Below are 19,375 nucleotides of genomic sequence, written 5' to 3'. Positions count from 1 at the left end.
GTCACATTGGTCGATGACAATGGCAACGAAGGGCCGAGAGGACTGTAGAGCTGTTTAACTGTACCCTCAAGTGGCTTTTACATGGAAATAGAGAAATAGGAGATTGTGAACAAGAGTGGAGCAACCAGGCTGCCACCTTCAACCGGACCCTGCATGTGTGCAGCATGGAAGGATGAGCAGCTTTCATTTGCTAAGGCTGCAAGGGGAGAGGTCGCCCAGGAGAGAGCTCAGCTAAGGAAGAGGTCGTTGGCAGAATTAAGATGGAGGGGAGTTTGTTTACCAGACAATGCAGTGTATGTGATGGGGGAGAGGGCAGAAAAGAGTAGAAGTTAGTATCCAGAGGAAGGAGCCCGTGTGGGGAGGAGAGTAGGAGAGGGTGGATGACAAGGGGGTTTCATGTTGAGTGGTGGCCAGGGACAAGAGATATGCATCCTGGATAAATTATCTGACCTTAGGTTCCCCAAAGGAACCCAACTATGACTCAGTGCTAGTGCAGACTAGAGTTCCATGACACGATAGCCTGTTGACTGGAATTCAAAACAATATGTTGGTATTTAAGGGTCCAAAAAGTTAGTCCCCGAAGACTATGGTCATGTGGTGGAAATGGCAGGGGCAGCCCCCAGGGGTCAGGGAAGAGTAGTCATCACCTGAGTCTGGATTGTGCTTTGTTTGAAATCCTAGATAGGCCAAGAGAGGGTTCATTTTTCTCTCACTTAATAAAATGTTGAACAGTGACCGGTTTGGGACAGGGACAGCAATGCCACAATGTCATCAAGGACCCAGGCTTCTTCCAGCTATGCACTCCTCCATAAGGTATGGTCTTTGACTTCATGATCACAAGGTAGTTCAAAGAGCTCCTGCCTGCACAACCAACCACATTGCAGGAAGGAAGGAGGAGGAAAAGCAATGGCAAGAGAGGCTGCCAACTGACAACCCTCTTTAATGAGCCTTCCTGAAAGCCCCACCAATGACTTCAGTAGGCTCTCCATCTGAAAGAGAGGTTGGGAAATGCTCTCCTACTCCTTCTAATTCAGCACATTCCACTCCTCACCCACCAAAAAAAAAAAAAAGAAAAGAAAGAAAGAAAGAAAAGAAAAGAAAACACATACACATTTATATGGTTATACTAGTAAGGAAAAAATTCAAGAATGGATATTGGGTAGGCAACTAGAAATCTCTGCTACAGATATTAGAGAAAATGAAATACTACTATTCAATTCAACTTGACTCAGCCTTGTGCAATGATTTTCTACCCATATATAACATGATTCCCAGGCTTCCCTATTTCATTTCTGGTTCAACATCTCTTCCTCTAACCTGGATCACTGGGGCACTGGCCTTCATTGCAAGTTTTCCCTTCTATCTTCCTTTATTCTAAGCCATAACTGTGCTCTCGAATTTCCTTGGTCACTGAAGAAATAGAGGGTTTTTCTTCACGTTCTATCACAGTATTAGAAACCACCTGTATCAGTTAGCTCTTGCTGTGTAACAAACCACTTCAAATCTTAGTGTCTTAAAACGACCATTTTATTATCTCTCACAATTCTGCAGGCTGATTTGACTTAGCTAGGCACCTCTTCATCTGGTCTCCCTAGAAACACTATTTTTTGGGTTTCTATAACTAGCAGTTATCCTAACAGATACAATTACAGCTGTTGAAGACAAGACTTTGTATGCCAAAATTACTTCACACTAAAGGAAAACAATGTTTTTCCCCTACAATCTTAAAAGGTTGTATGTGTTGGTTGTACTAAAGAGAACATTGTTGAAAAAAAGGTTACTAAATTAAAAAAAAAAAGGATCACTAAGAGTTTCAGTTAAAAAAAAAAACTTTAAGAGTGAGGCTACAAATATTAAAGATTAGTAAGTGGACTACCTTCTCTCTTTCCTTCCTCCTACAGCTGAAGGCCTTCATTGCTTTAGGGGATAACAGGCAAATATCTGGAGAACCTTCTGTTTATGACCCAGAATCTTAAAACATTATATACATTCATCCTCAGGGAATATACTCAAGATTCATTACCACACAAAGCTGTTGTTGAATTTGGAAGAAAAGAGAAACAGAGAAAAGAAGGCATTGGTCTTTCTTCTGAATCCTGACACTTACGTGATTTAGTTTTAGGTATTTCTCTTAGGCCTTAAATTCAACAACTTAAGCTAATTTGTATCACACTTATGAGGCCTAATAAAGCAGTTGGGTGTGCTCCCATAAAAGGAATTTCATGAATTTTTAAGAATATAGAGTATTTCCAAGGAAAAAGAAGAAAACCTACATTTTCCAGTAAAACAAATAATTATACACATAATGAAACAGAGCATTAACAACACATTTTCTTTCTTAGAAAAACTTAAACCATGACACAAGGTGATTATTTGAATATTACAAAGAATTTAAATATACAAGCTTGGCTATAAAAGATCAGGCTAAGCCACTTAGATAAAAATCTACCTGTGATGTCAGTTTCCAAGAAGTGCCAGAAAAGTCAAACAGAGAAACAATTCCCTGTGGGGTTTTTGTTCTTGTTATTTGTTTTTTTATAATTCTAAAAATGTTATATAAAGGTTCATCAACTCACAGAGACAAATCAGATACACTGGAGGCGGGGGGGGGGGTGGAAAGCTGAGCTTTTTCCACATTTCCACATTTTATAAATTCAGAAATGAATGAGTGGTACTATATTGAAAGCAAATATTGGCACATCTTATACAAGAAAGGCACCTTACAATAATGTTTCTGTTGGTATGTTACGATTTTTCAGTTTGTATTTCTAAAGTGGGGCGATCTATGATGTAATATCAGAAAATAGGGAACTGACATAAGAAGCCAAATATAAAGACACAAAAGACCATAGTAACATTCAGCCATTCGCAGATAAAAGGCCATCTGGACACAAGCCCGAGAGCAGCAAGACACCATCCACTGCAATTTCTCCACTTTTGCCCTTGCCGCGTTCTGCTTCAAAAATGATCTAATAATGGAGAAGATAAAAAAATATTACTTCAAACCATTCAAGTCAATGACAGAAACAAACTATTTAATAGCGATTAAAGACGACTGAACTCGGGGCGCCTGGCCAACTCAGTCAGTGAAGCATGAGACTCTTGATCTTGGGTCATGAGTTCAAGCCCCACTCTGTGCATAAAGATTACTTAAAAAAAAAAAAAAAAAAAAAAAAAGGACCGAACTCATCAGCCCCTACTGCAAACGAACAGGCACTGACATTGTATATATAGTAATGTATTTTCCAGATGCCAGTATCTTGCACTGAGTGGATTATATTCAGAAAAAACAGGGTCACTGCAATTCCTAAAAGTATCTGCACAGCTCTGAAAAGCTGAGAAAGGTATGGCTGAAGAGGAAATTTTGGAATTCCCATTTAAAGAAAAGAAAAGAAAAGATAAATGAATGATGTGGTTTTCTTTTCAAAACCAGGCTAGAAGAAATTTAACACTCCTGGTGAACATCTAACATAAAACTATATAGTTGAAAGGGAATTATTTTGATATATTCAGATTCTGTTAGTTTGTACTAATATAGTTATTTTTCTTAAAATATTGGCTTTAATATTGGAAATTATTGGGAATGTCATTGTTTTTATGTGTTGAAAACTGTTACCTAATAGGCTATGATCATTTTTATCCATGAAAAAATAGATCAAATAAAATATCTATTATCTATTAATAATCAAAAGAGCAGCAAACTTCTTTATATTTTAGAAATATCTAATGTATAGAGAACAGAGAGAAGATGAATACTAAAAAATGTATCTTGAAATTGGACACAAAATGACAGGAGTGACTCATTTAACAAAATTAAAGATATACAGTTACTATTTTATATTCATTCATCCAAAAATATTTACAAGAAATATTATTAAAATAGCTGTTTTTCTTTTTCCCATTACAACTTTTAAAAAAATTTTAGTTCCAGTATAGGGGCACCTGGGTGGCTCAGTTGGTTAAGCAACTGCCTTCGGCTCAGGTCATGATCCTGGAGTCCCTGGATCGAGTCCCGCATCGGGCTCCCTGCTCGGCAGGGAGTCTGCTTCTCCCTCTAACCCTCCCCCCTCTAATGTACTCTTTCTCTCTCTCATTCTTGTTCTCTCAAATAAATAAATAAATCTTAAAAAAAAAAAAAAAAAATTTTAGTTCCAGTATAGTTAACATACAGTGTTACATTAGCTTCAAACGCACAATATAGTGATTCAACAATTCTGTACTCAGTGCTCATCATGATAAGTGTGCTCTGCATCCCCTTCACCTATTTCCTGCATCCCCCCACCCCCCTCCCCTCTGGTAACCATCAGTTTGTTCTCTATAGTTAGGTGTTTTTAGTTTGTGTGTGTCTCGCTCTTTTTTGGGGGGGGGTTCATTTGTTTTGGTTCTTAAATTCCACATATGAGTGAAATCATATGGTACTTGTCTTTCTCTGACTTATTTCACTTAGCATTATATCCTCTAGTTCCATCCATGTTGCTGCAAATGGCAAGATTTCATTCTTTTATATGGCTGAGTAATATTCCATTGTGTATATATACCACATCTTTTTTACCCATTTGTCTACTGATGAACACTTGGGGTGCTTCCATATCTTGGTTATCATAAATACTGCTGCAATAAACATGGGCGTGTGTATATCTTTTCAATTTAGTATTTTTGTTTTCTTTGGGTAAATACCCAGTAGTAGAATTATTGGATCATATGGTAATTCTGTCTTTAATTTTTTTAAAGATTTTATTTAATTATTTGACAGAGAGGGAGAGCACAAGCAGGGGGAGCAGCAGAGGGAGAGGGAGAAGCAGGCTCCCTGCTGAGCAGGGAGCCCGATGCGGGGCTTGGTCCCAGGACCCTGGGACCATGACCTGAGCTGAAGGCAGACACTTAACTGACTGAGCCACCAAGGTGCCCTGTAACTCTGTCTTTAATCATTTGAGGAACCTCCATACTATTTTCCACAGTGGGTGCACCAGTTTGCATTCCTCTCCAACAGTGCAAGAGGGTTCCGCTTTCTCCACATCCTCACCAACACCTGTTGTTCCTTGTGTTTTTGATTTTAGCCATTCTGACAGGTGTGAGTTGATATCTCATTGTGGTTTTGATTTGCATTTACCTGATGATGAGTGATGTTGAGCATCTTTTCATGTGTCTGTTGGCCATCTGTATGTCTTCTTTGGAGAAGTATCTTCTACCCCTTTTTTTCTGTTTGTTTGTTTTAGAGAGAGAGCACTCGAACTGGGGAGGAGGGGCAGAAAGAGAGAGAATCCCAAGCGGACTCTGTGCTGAGCTTGGAGCCTGACTCGGGACTTGATCTCATGACCCTGAGATCACGACCTGAGCTGAAATCAAGAGTTGGATGCTCAAATAACTGAGTCACCCAGGTGCCCCTATCCATTTTTTAATTGGATTTTTTTTTTTTTTTTTTTTGGTGTTGAGTTGCATAAGTTCTTTGTTTTGGATACTAACACTTTATCGGATGTCATTTGCAAATATTTTCTCCCATTGAGTAGGCTGTCTTTTAACTTTTTGTTAATTGTTTCCTTTGCTGTGCAGAAAGCAGCTTTTTATTTTGATGTAGCCCCAATAGTTTCCTTTGCCTTAGGAGACATCTAGGAAAATGTTGTTGTGACTGATGTCAGAGAAATTACTGCTTTGCTCTCTTCTAGGATTTTTATGGTTTCAGGTCTCACATTTAGGTCTTTAATCCATTTTGAGTTTATTTTTGTGTATGGTGTAAGAAAGTGGCCCAGTTTAATTTTTACATGTAGCTGTCCAGTTTGCCCAACACCATTTGTTGAAGAGACTGTCCTCTCCCCATTGTGTATTTTTGCTTCCTTTGTTGTAGATTAATTGACCATATCTGGGCTCTCTATTCTGTTCAACTGCTCTATGTGTCTATTTTTGGGCCAGTACCATACTGTTTTGATTACTACAGCTTTGTAGTGTATCTTGAAATCTGGGATTATAATACCTCCAGCTTTGTTCTTTTTTCTCAAGATGGCTTTGGCTATTTGGGGTTTTCTGTGGTTCCATACAAATTGTAAGATTATTTGTTCTAGTTCTGTGAAAAATGTTGTTGGTATTTTGGTAGGGATTGCATTAAATCTGTAGATTGCTTTGGGTAGTATGGACATTTTAACAATATCTGTTTTCCAAATCCATGAGAATGGAATATCTTTCCATCTGTTTATGTCATCTTCCATTTCTTTCATCAATGTTTTATAGTTTTCAGAGTACAGTTCTTTCACCTCTTTGGTTAAGTTTTTTTCTAGGTATTTTATTATTTTGAGTGCAATTATATATGGGCCAGCTTTCTTAATTTCTCTGCTTCTTCGTTATTAGTGTATAGAAATGCAACAGACTTCTGCACATTGATTTTGTATCCTGTGAACTCACTGAGTTCGTTTGTCAGTTCTAGTAGTTTTTTGGTGGAGTCTTTAGGGTTTTCTACATGTAGTACCATGCCATCTGCCAATACTGAAAGTTTAACTTCTTCCTTACCAATTTGGATGCCTTTTATTTTTCTTGTCTGATTGCTGTGGCTAGGACTTCCAGTACTATGTTGAATAAAAGTGGTGAGAGTGGACATCTTTGTCTTGTTCCTGATCTTAGGGGAAAAGCTCTTGGTTTTTCACCATCATGATGTTAGCTGGGGGTTTTTCGTATATGGCCTTTATTATGCTGCAGTATGTTCCCTCTAAACCTACTTTGTTGAGGGTTTTTATCATAAATGGATGTTGTACTTTGTGAAATGCTTTTTCTGCCTCTATTGAAATGATTGTATGATTTTTATCCTTTCTCTTATTGATGTGGTGGATCACATTGATTGATTTGTAAATATTGAACCACTCTTGCATCCCAGGCATAAATCCCACTTGATCATGGTAAATGATTTTTTTTTAGATGCACTGTTGGATTTGGTTTGCTAATATTTTGTTGAGGATTTTTGCATCTATGTTCATCAGAGATATTGGGCTGTAGTTCTCTTTTTTTGTGGTATCTTTATCTGGTTTTTGTATCAGGGCAATGCTGGCCTCATGGAATGAATTTGGAAGCTTTCCTTCCTCTTCTATTTTTTGAAATAGTTTGAGAAGAAGAGGTATTAACTCTTCTTTAAATGTTTGGTAGAATTCACCTGTGGAGCTGTCTGATCCTGGATTTCTGTTTCTTGGGAGATTTTTGATTACTGATTCAATTTCATCACTGGTAATCAGTTTGTTTAAATGGTTGTCTGAGGTTTCTATTGAGGCTAGATTCTTAGCCAACAAGACTCCAGCCTCAGTAAAGATTTGTGTGTCCTGGCCATGCATGGAAGTTGAAGAGATGAGTGAGTGACTTTACGTGCAACATGGGTACATAGAATATCCATGGCCCCCATGATGAAGTAAAAATGTGCTGCCCTCTCTTAATATCTGTGCTGCTTTTAGCCCTTCAGAAGCGCAGGCCACCCTAGGGAGGGGCACCCTCCCTCAATCCTACATGAGCAAATAGCCGAGAATGAATCCCACCCCATCCCCCTGCCACATGAAGGATGCAGCTTTAGATTCAGATATAATTTGATTTAGAGAAAGTAACGTGCCTTACTTTGTATGCCTGTGTTCATGGAAGAAGAGTTGCATCTGCTACAAATATCCACGGCCAATGTGACCTTGACAAACTGGTATGCATGCTTTAGTCTAGATTATTCAGCATCCCCACCCTCCAGTATGCCCCAGTAAGGGTTCCCCTCATACTGAGAAAGTTCAGGGCATAGGTGCCTGCATCAGGGCCTGGCTGGGCCTGAGCATCCCTCTTGACAGAGCTGTGTTGTGTTATAGGGCCATTGCTGGCCAGGCTCTTTGGAGGCATATTTGCAAAAATGTGTATTAAAAAAAAAAATCACTGTTTTGATGGCACATGCTGTTACCCACCCCCAAGCTACCATGTTACATAACGTATTTCTCAGTATATAAATTCAGTTATGGAGGTAATTATGAATGCTGTGCCGAGGTGTATTTCAATTCTCCAACAGGATGTCAACTATACGTAGCACAGCTCAGTGTCACGGTCCCCAAACCATGCTACAAACACAACAATGTAAATATGTGGATTGGATTTGTATCGATGCAAATATGCTGCAATCAGCATAAACTAGAATCAATGTGTTCGTCAGCACTAAACAAACATGGGCAAGAGGGAAAGAATGGTGAGAAAATTCAACTACAGCCCAATGTGTATTTTATCTATAGTCATATTGTAGGATGTATTTTAAATAAGATGCTCTGCTTAAGTGGGACAAGTAAATAAAAAGATATTGAATATAACGTCTGACACCAGACCCCAGGCTTTCTATTACTGCCTATTATCAAAAAACAGGATTTTCCTTATGTTCATGAATCATTATCTTTCACAAGCCAAGTGTAAATGGAATCCCAATTTATGGATCTACTAATTGCTCTTCCTCTTGAAACCATTAGTTGGTACTCAGGGTTTCATGTATCTCCTTCTAGCTTCCACCCTACCTCTTCTCTTCCCACCCCAACCAAGCTTTACACAAGGGTCCACAGTGGCTGCCTCCCAGGCTCTGCTCTCTTCCCTCCTCATCTCTCTATAGGCTGGCCTTCCCCTTCCCCTCCAAAGAAACAACCCCTGCAAGGGGCACCAGCCACCTCCTGATGGTCAAACTTGATAGACTCTTTGTCATTTTTATCCTATTCATTCTTTCTGAGCGTTTCATCTCATTGACCAGCTTCTTCTTAGATGTTGTTCCCTTTTCCTTTATTAAACCCACTATACAGTAAAGGATTGATCCAGGAGGTCTGGGTTGTCCAAACCCTGAACATTCTAAAGAAAGGTTTGGCTCTTGACTGGTTCCTGGGAGATAACCTCTAAGTCCTTGGAATATCTTGCCTCTTAAGAGTGTCTTTGCCCATGCCAGATAATCGATGCTAACAATGTGATTTATAGCGGGGGCCCTGAGTCACAAAGAAACAGTCTGACCTCTGGAGAGTCTGGAGACTGAGTAACTAAGGTCAGCTATGCAGGCAGTCATGTGGGCAGACTGAACCCAACAAAAGCCCAGAACACCAAGGCCTGGGTGAGCTTCGAGGGTGGGTAACATTTTGTGAGTGTTGTCACACATCATTGCTGAGAGAATGAAGAGCTGTACCTATGATTCTACTGGCGGAGGAATACCACAAGCTTGTGCCCACTCTCTCCTGGACGCTGCCTTATGCACCTTTTCCCTCTGCTGACCTTATTCACCACCCTTTCACTGTAATAAACTATATTCATGAATAGAACAGCTTCTCTGAATTCTCTGAGTCCTTCTAGGGAACCACAGAACCTGAATGGTCTTGAGACCCCAGACAACAGCCACAATCTCAGTTTAATTTAAAAAACATTAAAAAAAATGACCTCCTAGGGCGCCTGGGTGGCTCAGTTGGTTAAGCATCTGCCATCAGCTCAGGTCATGGTCTTGGGGTCCTGGGATAGAGCCCCGCGTCGGGCTCCCTGCTCAACGGGGAGTCTGCTTCTGCCTCTCCCTCTGCCTCTATCCCCTACTCGAGCGCTCGTGCTCTCTCTCTGATAAATAAATAAAATCTTTTAAAAAAAGGCCTTCTAGCTTCCATTCATTGTGATAAGTGCTGGGCACAGAATGACTGAGCAAGACATTCTTGTACATATTAAGGATTTTACAGTCTGGTGTGAGAGGCTGCTGGGGAGGAGCCTGACACGCAGACAGATCGTTTCTATAGCATGTGATGCGCATGCACTTGACAACACCAGTGGTGCTGATCCATCGCCTTGCCTATTTTGCTCCAGAATATAAACTCTTTAACTGTAGGGAAAAAGTCGTAATTACTCAGCTTTGTGGCCCCAGTGCCTAGGTCCTTGAGTGTTTTGTTTTATTTGCTGAATCACTGAAAAAGAATGTCAGGATCTCATTTAACACTGGCTTTCCACTTACACTTTTGGTAGTGTCGATCCCTTGATGCAACTGAATTTTCCCAGTCTTCCACCTCTCATCCTCACTTCTGGTCTCCTCCCAGGCCAGGGCATTGTTACTGTTTTTCACAAACACTCGAAGCTTCCCTACTTTGTCTCCGGCCAGCCGGTAATCAAAGAGCAAACAGAAATTGCTTTGGGCTTGCAGGTCAGGGAGGAGGAGTTTCAACCGGCCGATGTCCTTCTTACGGCCCACTAGGGCCGGAACTGCCATGTAGTAGCCAACAGCTGCAAGAGAAAAAAAATGCCCAGTTAATGAAGCCATTGTATAGGGTCTGGCTATAGTGTCTAAAATAGGATAGAAAATGAATGATAACTGGAATTAAAAATTTTTAAAAACCATTAAAAAAAAAAAGAACATGAATGACAGTCTCCTATAGGGAAAGCTGAAGTTCTCTCCATTTCCAACACAGGAACAAAATTTACATGCTAAAATGGCTTTTAGGGATCACAAAGATGAAATCCTTTATGGTACAGAAAAGGAAACTGAGGGTCAGAGAAACTGAGGAATTTGTCCACATTCACAAAGCGTGGTGGTAGCAGATATGCGGTAAGAATCTAATGAAATAGTCTTTTAGCACTGCAGGTAATTTGCAGCTGTTGGAGAACTTGCGTTCCAGAACTTTCCACCTTGGTTGTTGGAATGCATTTTCCCACAGAGTCAATGATATGTATGATGGCCAGCTCATTAGGTAGTGTGGCATTTAATCCACAACATACATGAATTTGTCCTAGCAGTTTCATGGAGCTCAACCACCACTTGCAATGTATCACTCTGAGTTCCGATTTAGGATGACAGGGACATATCTCTTTCTAAGATCCATCTCCTGAGTATCTTTTAACCAGCGGTAGTGGACATTGCTCATCACCAATCCTCTGGTTGTGGCTTTGATAAACCTGGGCAAAAATTCTCATAGAATGGGGTCTCATAGAGTGGGGTCTGAATGAAAAGAAGGAATTCCTGTGGAAGCCGGGAGGATTACACTGGGGGCAGGGAGTGGGGGCTGGAGTCTTCTGCTGGTACCTTCCTGGAGACACCTGCAGGAGCCAGGTTGACATTGCCTTAGTTTTCACTGGACTCAGAGACTGTCTGGTCTTCTTCCCCAGCTGGTAAAGTTGCAGATTCAGCAACTAAAGATACAGGATGCTCAGGAGAGCTTGCATTTCAGATAAGGAGCATGTCTGAGATACACTAAAAAATATTCACTGCTTATCTGAAATGTAGGCATCCTACATTTATCTAGCCACTCTACCAGTGACACCCTCTCTTCTGTGACCCACTGTGGCCAATTTCTCCTTCTCTCTCAGCTAAAGCCCATTTTGATCTGTCCTTGAGATTTTATCCTTCTAAAAATGCTGATTCATCCTGTGTTTCTTTCTTATATTTAACTCTGTAGGGAAAGACAAGCCCACCTAGAGGTCTGAAGGGGGTTCAGGAGGGAAGAAAGTACGCTTTGAGGGACACAAAGGCTGAGAACCCTGGGGCCATTTGCGAATCGTGTTTGTAAACAGGGGACTTCCCATTGTTGGAAAACCCAACTTAAGACACTGCTGACCATGTGAACTGTCAAGATCCTGGAATAACTTACAGGCTCCCCATGTGATATAGCTCTGGCAAACGTAAACTTGCAGATGCCATGATGCAAGAAAGGAGAAACTCAAGTTAGCTATCGACAAGACAGGCTCTCCGAAGATGTACTGTCTCCAGACTGATTAAACTTGCCCCGTGCTTGCCCTGAATCTTTGGCGATAGTCCCACTCACGCAACTTGCCGTGTTACATGTATCCCCCCTACCCTAATCTCCAGTTTCACGAGGAATTTTTGTTAGGGGATATCCAGGTTTCCTGGTTGCATGTGAAGGCTTGAAAGGAAAGATCTAAGGGAGGAATTAATCTAGAGGAAGGATGCAGAAGGATCTGGTAACTGAGGGCTAAACTTGTAGGTCCCCAAGTTAATAAATGGACTGGTAAAGAATCTGAGTCCCCAAAGTTGTCTCTAACTACACAGTCAGCCTCAGGAGACAGGGATTTGGTTTATGCTCCAAATGGGAGCTGCCAGCCAAATGCTCTACCCAAGGGAAAAGATAGGGCCCATCAGTAGTGTTTAACCAAGAAGTGGAAAGGGCTGGAATGCCACAGCTCAGAGCTGAAGTTGAGAAAAATCCAAGTTTAAGTGGCCAGAAAGAAATCTGCAAGCAATAGAGGGGAAAGTTCGGGTTGCTGACCTGATGGCTCCTTATGGTGTTGATACTTTGAGGGGTGACTTTGCTAAAACTTCAGGTATAGGTAGAGGTCATATTTCCTTTTCAGATTTACTTTTCCCACAAAAAGCAAAACAGAAGCTACAGAGCACCATTAGCCAGCAAACTGGGGAAAAGGAACAATTTCTTTCTACCTTTTCCCCCAATACTCTTAAAACGCACATGAATTCTGGGGCACCTGGCTGGCTCAGTTGGTAGAGCATGCAACTCTGGATCTTGGGGTCATGAGTTTGAGCCCTACGTTGGGCATGGAGATTACCTTAAAAAAAGTTTTCCTTTAAAAATCTTAAAAAAAAAAAAATGTACATTAATTCCAACATCTCTCTCTCAGCAGCAGGAACGACTATGGGAGTTTTGCTGGAACATCTGGGTGTGGGTGGGTGGGGGTAGGAGGGATAAGGCGGAGCATATATGCTGAACCAACTTAGCCATTTGTCACGGGAGATTTCAGGAAGGTCTAAAAGTTTCCAAACATGACAAACAACCCTGACCTAACAAGTGAGAAGAAGAATAACCCCACATCACTGGAGAGCCTTCTTTACCTGTGTCATACCACAGAACACAAAAGAGTAAAATCTAAATACCATTATCTCGGTCAGCAGGATTCCAGTCAAAGTCATCCTCTATATCCTGTTTCCAGTCACAGACCCCATGGTCAAAGCTGCAATCAACTGAGATATTTAAATCTGCTAAGAAAAAGGGTACATTTCATAATCATTAAGAGTATTAGAAACACGTCTAACATTTGGAGCTTTGGAAGGCCACGTCATGTTTTCAGTTGCTGTTGAGCACTGAGCTAAGCTACTCCATGGTGTTGCTGCCTCGGCAACCATTTTGTTTGGCCAAACAGCCTACAGGAGCCTAAAACTGACCTTCATCCCTCATGCGAGTGCCAGCCATAGATCTAGAGCAGCCTGCCGAGTCACAAGGAAATGTAAGTTCTTGATATAACTTCCCAACAGCTCTTGTGATCAACAGTCCCCCCGTCTCCCAGGGCCATCCTTTTAGGGGACCCTAAGGATGCACTCCTTAGATAAGACTCCCTTGGAGCTCAACAACATCCTGACCTTTCTGGTTTGAGTTGACCAATCCAGCTTCAGCCCGGGGGACCCCAAAGTACTCCGCATAGGAACACTAATAAGGGCATGTGCCCCAGGTCCTGTCTCTCTCTAAGCACCCTGCCTCGACTTCCCCGTGTGGCCCTTGATGTGTGCCATGATCTTCCAGGACCTGTGAGTAATAAACTTCTCCATTTCAATTTCCCTTGTGGTCTTTTGTTGAACCATCTGGCACTGGGGGGCTCTACTTAACAAATATTAATTTAACAAAGTCAGAACAACTGCGTGGAGTACAGATCATGGCAAACGAAATGGCCTTAAGAACAGTGTCAAACCAGATACTCTGTTTCAATTTAAATCTGTGAAGTCCTTCTGGACAAATTCTGTTATGACCTTAAAACAATGACTTCCTGTATCCATGTTCTTCACAATATAACTTTGCGGCACCATCCCCAGCACTTAAGTCCGGCCCGGCCTCGTGACTTTCCTTGGACAATAGAATACAGAAGTGAGCTGAGCCAGTCCTGAGCCTAGACCTCAAAAGGCCTGTGTGCTTCCACTTGACTCCTTGGAACCCTGCCACCGCTTCATGAGAACCAGCGTGGCTGGCCTGCTGGAGGATGAGACACCACCTGGAGCAGAGCTGAGTCAGCCCCGTTGTCTCAGGTGAGGCCTCAGGTCCGTGAGAGAGCACAGCTAAGATCAGCCAAGTCACTGAGTCGGCCCACGGCTGACTACAGACACGTGGGTAAGCCCCACTCAGACCAGCCCAGATCAGCAGAACTACCCAGCTGATCCACAGACTCATAAACAAAAATAAATATTTATTGCTATAGGCCACTGAGGGTGTGCGGTTGTTTATTACGCAGCACTACTGTGGCAATGGGTAATGGACACTGGAACTTGGGTCCGGAATTTAGTACATGGTAATTTTCATGTTGTGGGCCCTCAGGTGTTGCAGTTGAAGCAATTGTGTCATTTTCTCCCATCTTCAAATATATACTATCTGCCTTGACCCATCACTCCAGGTGTCAGGCAGGAGTAATGCAGAGAAGACAGCCTTCCTATATTGTTACCATGGGTATTAATCATGTAAAGGCCTACTTTCATACTGACGCTGTGGGTCAAGATGTTTGGATTCTTCCCTTGGGTGTTTAGGAATGAAGCAGTGATTCATAAACAATCATCTCATCGTACGAAGACATTAAAATGATATGGGACATTATCGAAGAGCATACACTTGAGAGAAAGTATTATTTACCTTTATGTTCAAATCTGGATGTTACCGGTTTTCCGTGGACCAGACCCAGACCCAATTCACCTGCCTCATTCACCTTAGGGGCTAATAAAGAACACTTGATCAGTTAAGAAAAACCCTGAACCTTCACATGCTAAGAAGGAAATGAATGAATGACCAAACAAAGAGTTTTATCATGTATTCTAATTATAGAATATGTTAGAGCAGAGTTTCCTTAACATTCCCAAACCATTCACGTTGGTTCCACTTTCCTTGTCTAGAACATTGTTTTCCAAAGATGTCCCAAGCATCTACACTAGTAACATGTCGCTTCTCACCAGGCTTTGGAAATATACTGTCTTGAGATTTTCACTCTCTATTAGAGGAGACAATGTCATTGATATGGTAGTTCTTGGATAGGTGGGCGTGGGTGTACTTTTCATTTGGTTAAATCTAACAGCCATGGAACCAAGGACAGACAAGGCCAAAAACAGAGGCAGCAACAAATGCCTAGCAAGAAAGAAATACAAAGTCTCAGCGTGGGGATGTGCGGGGATTAATAAGGAAACCACCCTGGAGGGGCTGAGACTTATGGTGGGGTTCCACAGAGCGACCAGTGAGAAGGGCAGTCATCCAGTACATGGAGAAAACTTAAGCTCTTCTATAGAATGTTCCTCCCTACAACTGTCATTTGGGCTTTTTAAATGGTAGCCACAGAACTGTGAAATCCCCCTTGCAATGAGTGGGCCTGTCAAAACTGCCTTTAGGAAGTAAATACGCAGCGGTTGGCAGATCCACCTGGATCCAGGGGCTCTCTGGTTTGGGGGTGCGCTGCGTGGACAGCCAGGCAGCCAGACAAGTATGCTTGTAGGGCAAGCCCCGTGTGCTTGGTGGGGAGCAGAAAGAGGGTCTGTGTCAAATAGGAACAGCCCCCTGGGGGGGAAGGGGAAAGTTCTTATCCTCCTTGTTTCCCACGCAGCAAATTTGATTTGGGATCTGCAGAAGATGTTGGTTTCCACACCTTACAGACAACCCTGCTTCTTAAGGATCAGCACCGAACCTAATTTTGCTTCAGACACGAAGCTGTCTTCTTTCACTTGCCAGGAGAAGTCACAATTCATTTTTCATAAAATGTGTAAACTAACAAAAGTTTTACTCACAGAACACATCTCCTCGAAGGCTTTGCTCCCACTCCACGTGGTTTTTCAGGGCTTGCTCATTTTTTTTCTCTTCCTCAAGCCCCTCTTTCTTTCTCTCTTCATTCTGTTTCTTTCCTCCATTAGAGTTCCTAGCTCTGGAAACAGTCTCTTCAGAGTTGAGGGGCCGCAAGTTAACCTTAGGGGCAGGAGTTCCAGAAGGTTCTGTGATGACATTTTTAATTTTTACCTTCTTTTTCATGCTGTTTTTGTGAGCCAGCAACTTCTTGATTCTGTCTTTGATGACACCACGTGCTCTGAGGACTTCCTTCACAGAATTTTCAGGGATAACTAAAATAAACAATAAAGGTGGGACGTTTCACATTGGCCATTAATTAGGTCACTCATGAAAAATGCAGCATTTAAAGTGCAGTAACAAATGCTTCCAGAATCAACCCACTCGAGGCTCTACCACCCGATATTTTAATTGTTTTTGAAGTAGGCTCCACGCCCAACATGGGGCTTGAACTCACGACCCTGAGATCAAGAGCCACATGTTTTACCAACTGAGCCAGCCAAACTCCCCACTACCACTTGATATTTTAGGAAGAACTGTATTTGCATCCATTTAAAGCAGTTCCAATGTTATGGTAGTATCTTAGCTACCTTTCGTTAGAGGACACACTTTCGTCTTGCGTCAGAAATTACTACAATGAAATAAATAGCTGCTCCTCCCAAGGTGGGCTACAGACCCCACAGTGATGGATTTTCCAGGGTCCTCTACTCTTTCTGCATTCAGACCGCTGTTCTTCAAAGCTGGTGTTGTCCGGGCAACCTACTGATTTGTCCAAATTTGACGTTCTAAGATTACAACCATAGCGATAGGTTGAACCATATAAATTGCCAATAATGGGTCACTTATAACCTACAAAAATGGTGATTTATGGTTCAATGTATACAATTTTTCTTCTCTGTTCTCTCTCCCCTTTGAATCTCTTCACCTCAACCAACTACTATCTAAAACTAAATGATTTTACTTATTGAATATTTAGAGAGGCTTCTGTATTTACTATCTTATACTCATTTTTTATTGCTCACCACTAAATTAAATTGCTTTTAGAAATGCACTTCTAAAAAATATAAAATAGGGCGCCTGGGTGGCTCAGTCGGTTAAGCATCTGCCTTCGGCTCAGGTCATGAACCGGGGGTCCTCGGACTGAGCCCTGTGTCGGGCCCTCTGCTCAGCGGGGAGTCTGCTTCTCCCTCTCCCTTGGCCCCTCCCCACTGCTCGTGTTCTCTCACTCTCTCTCAAATAAATAAAATCTTCTAATAAAAAAAAAAATATATATATATATATATAATAAAATAACACACTTCCGGGTTGATTCCTCTTACCCCCCATGGACCAATGTCCCTGGGGTGGGGGCAGAATATGTTTGTGTGGAAGAACGCAAGAGGTAGAAGAATGGTCATTTAGCCCAACACCTGTGTTTTGTAGATGAGACAACTGGGTAATGTTGAGTCACTTGCCTAAAGTCACTCAGCTACCAGGGGCAAAGTTAGAATTTGAGGGTCAAGAAGATGAATGACTCCTTTTCCAGTCCTATTTCCATGGCAGGTTTATTCCTGCTTTAGGGTTAAGGGTTACTTTTCTACAGACTGGTTCAAATTCCTTGAGATCTAGAGTCCAAAGATACATGCCCTTTTTCCAGGGATCTACTCATGATAATTAAGAATATCCAACTGATATAAAAAAAAGTAATTTTTATTTTATTTTTTTAAAAGATTTTATTTATTTATTTGACAAAGGGAAAGAGCACAAGCAGGGGGAGTGGCAGGCAGAGGAAGAAGCAGGCTACCCGCCGAGCAAGGAGCCCCGTGTGGGGCTCGATCCCAGAACCCTGGGATCATGACCTGAGCTGAAGGCAGACACTTAACCAACTGAGCCACCCAGGTGCCCAAAAAAGGTAATTTTTAAAGAATTAAAAACACTGATCTTTAAAATCAGATATATTGTCTTTTTATAAAATATCTAGGCATGTGCCAGTCTAAGACTAGGCAAGAAAGGGTCTAATAACACCTGAACCAATTCACTCAATTCTACTACTTGGACATAGTTTATAGGAAAATGAAATAAGGGAGTAGACATTAAGTTCAGTGTCTATAAACAATGCTAGAAAAATAAACTGGATTGGGATTTTATTAGAATATTTTTCTTGGCAATTTTCTAATCTCTTCTCCCACTCAGTTCTTTCTCCATCATTTGGCTGATTCAATCTGTACCAAAGTGGTAGAAAAATAAACGAGAAGAAGTCTCCAATATTTGGGATAATCAAAAGAAGAAGGAACAATGCTTTGAAAATATATATGGTCTTAATTAACACGTTGCTTTTACTTTGAAATCAATCTAAAGCTGTTATGGCAAGAGCTGCATTTCCTTTTTCAACAAAATGTTCTAGCTGTTTATCAGTGTGACAGTCCGTAGTTATTGGTTGGAAACCAACTACTAGTAATACAAGTAATGCATCATTACTCATTTTCCTGACCTTCCAATGGCCTGTTTTAGCTTCTTTGCAAGAGGCTGCATGTTAAGTTTTGATTGTAAGGTGCTGATAATATGGACCTTCCTCTGGAGGTCCCACTGTGTAATTTTGTCAACGGTTCCCTGAGTCTTTTCCCAAGACCTCACATGAAAAATTAACAGGAAACACCCATTCTCTGGAAATTTCCTTCATGCAATCAGTAACCTAAAACTAAGGACCTTTACTAAATAATGGGAAGAGGGTTTCAACCCACATCAGGCAAACCTAAACATCTGCTTTCAGTTTCTGCTTTGAAGTTTTGATTTTTTCCAATTGAAAAAAAAAAAAAAATCAAACCATCACAACCTTTGTGGTGTCAACAATTTCACTGCTTTAGTATGTAAAAAGAGCTGGGGCAAGGGATAAAAGCTAGGCATGTGCATGACTATGAATGGATAGATGTGGCTTTATCTAGATATTGCTGTTTCAGTGCTCGCTTCGGGCAGCACATATACTAAAATTAGATATTGCTGTTTCAAACTTAACTGGTGATTGTTCCTCTTAAACATTTCTTGATTAATGCATCATCTTTGTGAGAATACAAACACGTGGGAGTAGTTACAGTAGGAGGGTCATTGGCACATTTGGGGATCGCTGACCTAAAAACAGGGAATTCCAGAGTTTTCAGAATCACAGGCCAGTCTTCTGTAAATGAAGTTGACAATTTCTCTTGGGAGAGATTTGAGAGTTCTCCAAATATCCACTTTGTCAAAAACTTCTATCTACCTGAAAATCTTAGCTTTAGAGAAGATCACTATGATGTGAGAACATCTTTCCCAAGAGGAACAGGACTCTGACATTTCATTCACCTGGGCTTGGTTCATCAGATGATCTCTAATAACCTGGCAGGAGAAACGTTCCTCTCGTCTGAACTTTGCACACAGTGCTGGGAGGAGAGGCTTAATCATGGGACCCAGGAAACAGGGCGGGGCTAGGATGGCAGAAAGGCTGAGCCACAGCTGTTTGTTGCGAAAGGGCCCACAAGAGGTCTCCATCTCCAAGGAGTAGCCACCGGTCATGGACACACCTAGCCTGTGTTTAAGCACACAGCCCCAGAGCCCAGTTCCCTTGGTTTGACTCCTAGCTCCTGCCTTCTCTGGGCATTTGTCCTCAAACT

At 41.6% G+C, this 19,375-nt stretch overlaps 1 protein-coding gene across 3 annotated transcripts in view; it reads right to left on the bottom strand.

Moving 5' to 3' along the window:
• Window positions 1-1,253: 1,253 nt before the first annotated feature.
• The window catches only part of EGFL6 (EGF like domain multiple 6), a 60,633-nt gene continuing 42,511 nt past the window's right edge, over window positions 1,254-19,375 (bottom strand). The window contains exons 8-12 of one of the 3 annotated variants that reach the window (XM_032389667.1): window positions 15,701-16,027; window positions 14,565-14,645; window positions 12,830-12,934; window positions 9,947-10,212; window positions 1,255-2,969 (exon numbers count right to left, since the gene is read on the bottom strand). In XM_032389667.1, the coding sequence (XP_032245558.1) occupies window positions 2,859-2,969; window positions 9,947-10,212; window positions 12,830-12,934; window positions 14,565-14,645; window positions 15,701-16,027 (890 nt within the window). In that variant the 3' untranslated portion in view covers window positions 1,255-2,858. Of the gene's footprint in view, window positions 2,970-9,946; window positions 10,213-12,829; window positions 12,935-14,564; window positions 14,646-15,700; window positions 16,028-19,375 lie in introns of all 3 variants that reach the window. The other 2 variants (XM_032389668.1, XM_032389669.1) reach the window with 2 other exon arrangements.

Source organism: Phoca vitulina, unplaced genomic scaffold (assembly GCF_004348235.1).
Source record: "Phoca vitulina isolate PV1807 unplaced genomic scaffold, GSC_HSeal_1.0 scaffold55, whole genome shotgun sequence".
NCBI classification, from domain to species: domain Eukaryota; kingdom Metazoa; phylum Chordata; class Mammalia; order Carnivora; family Phocidae; genus Phoca; species Phoca vitulina.
The sequence above is the reverse complement of the archived record's forward strand: the minus strand, read 5'-3'. Positions and strand labels throughout refer to the sequence as shown.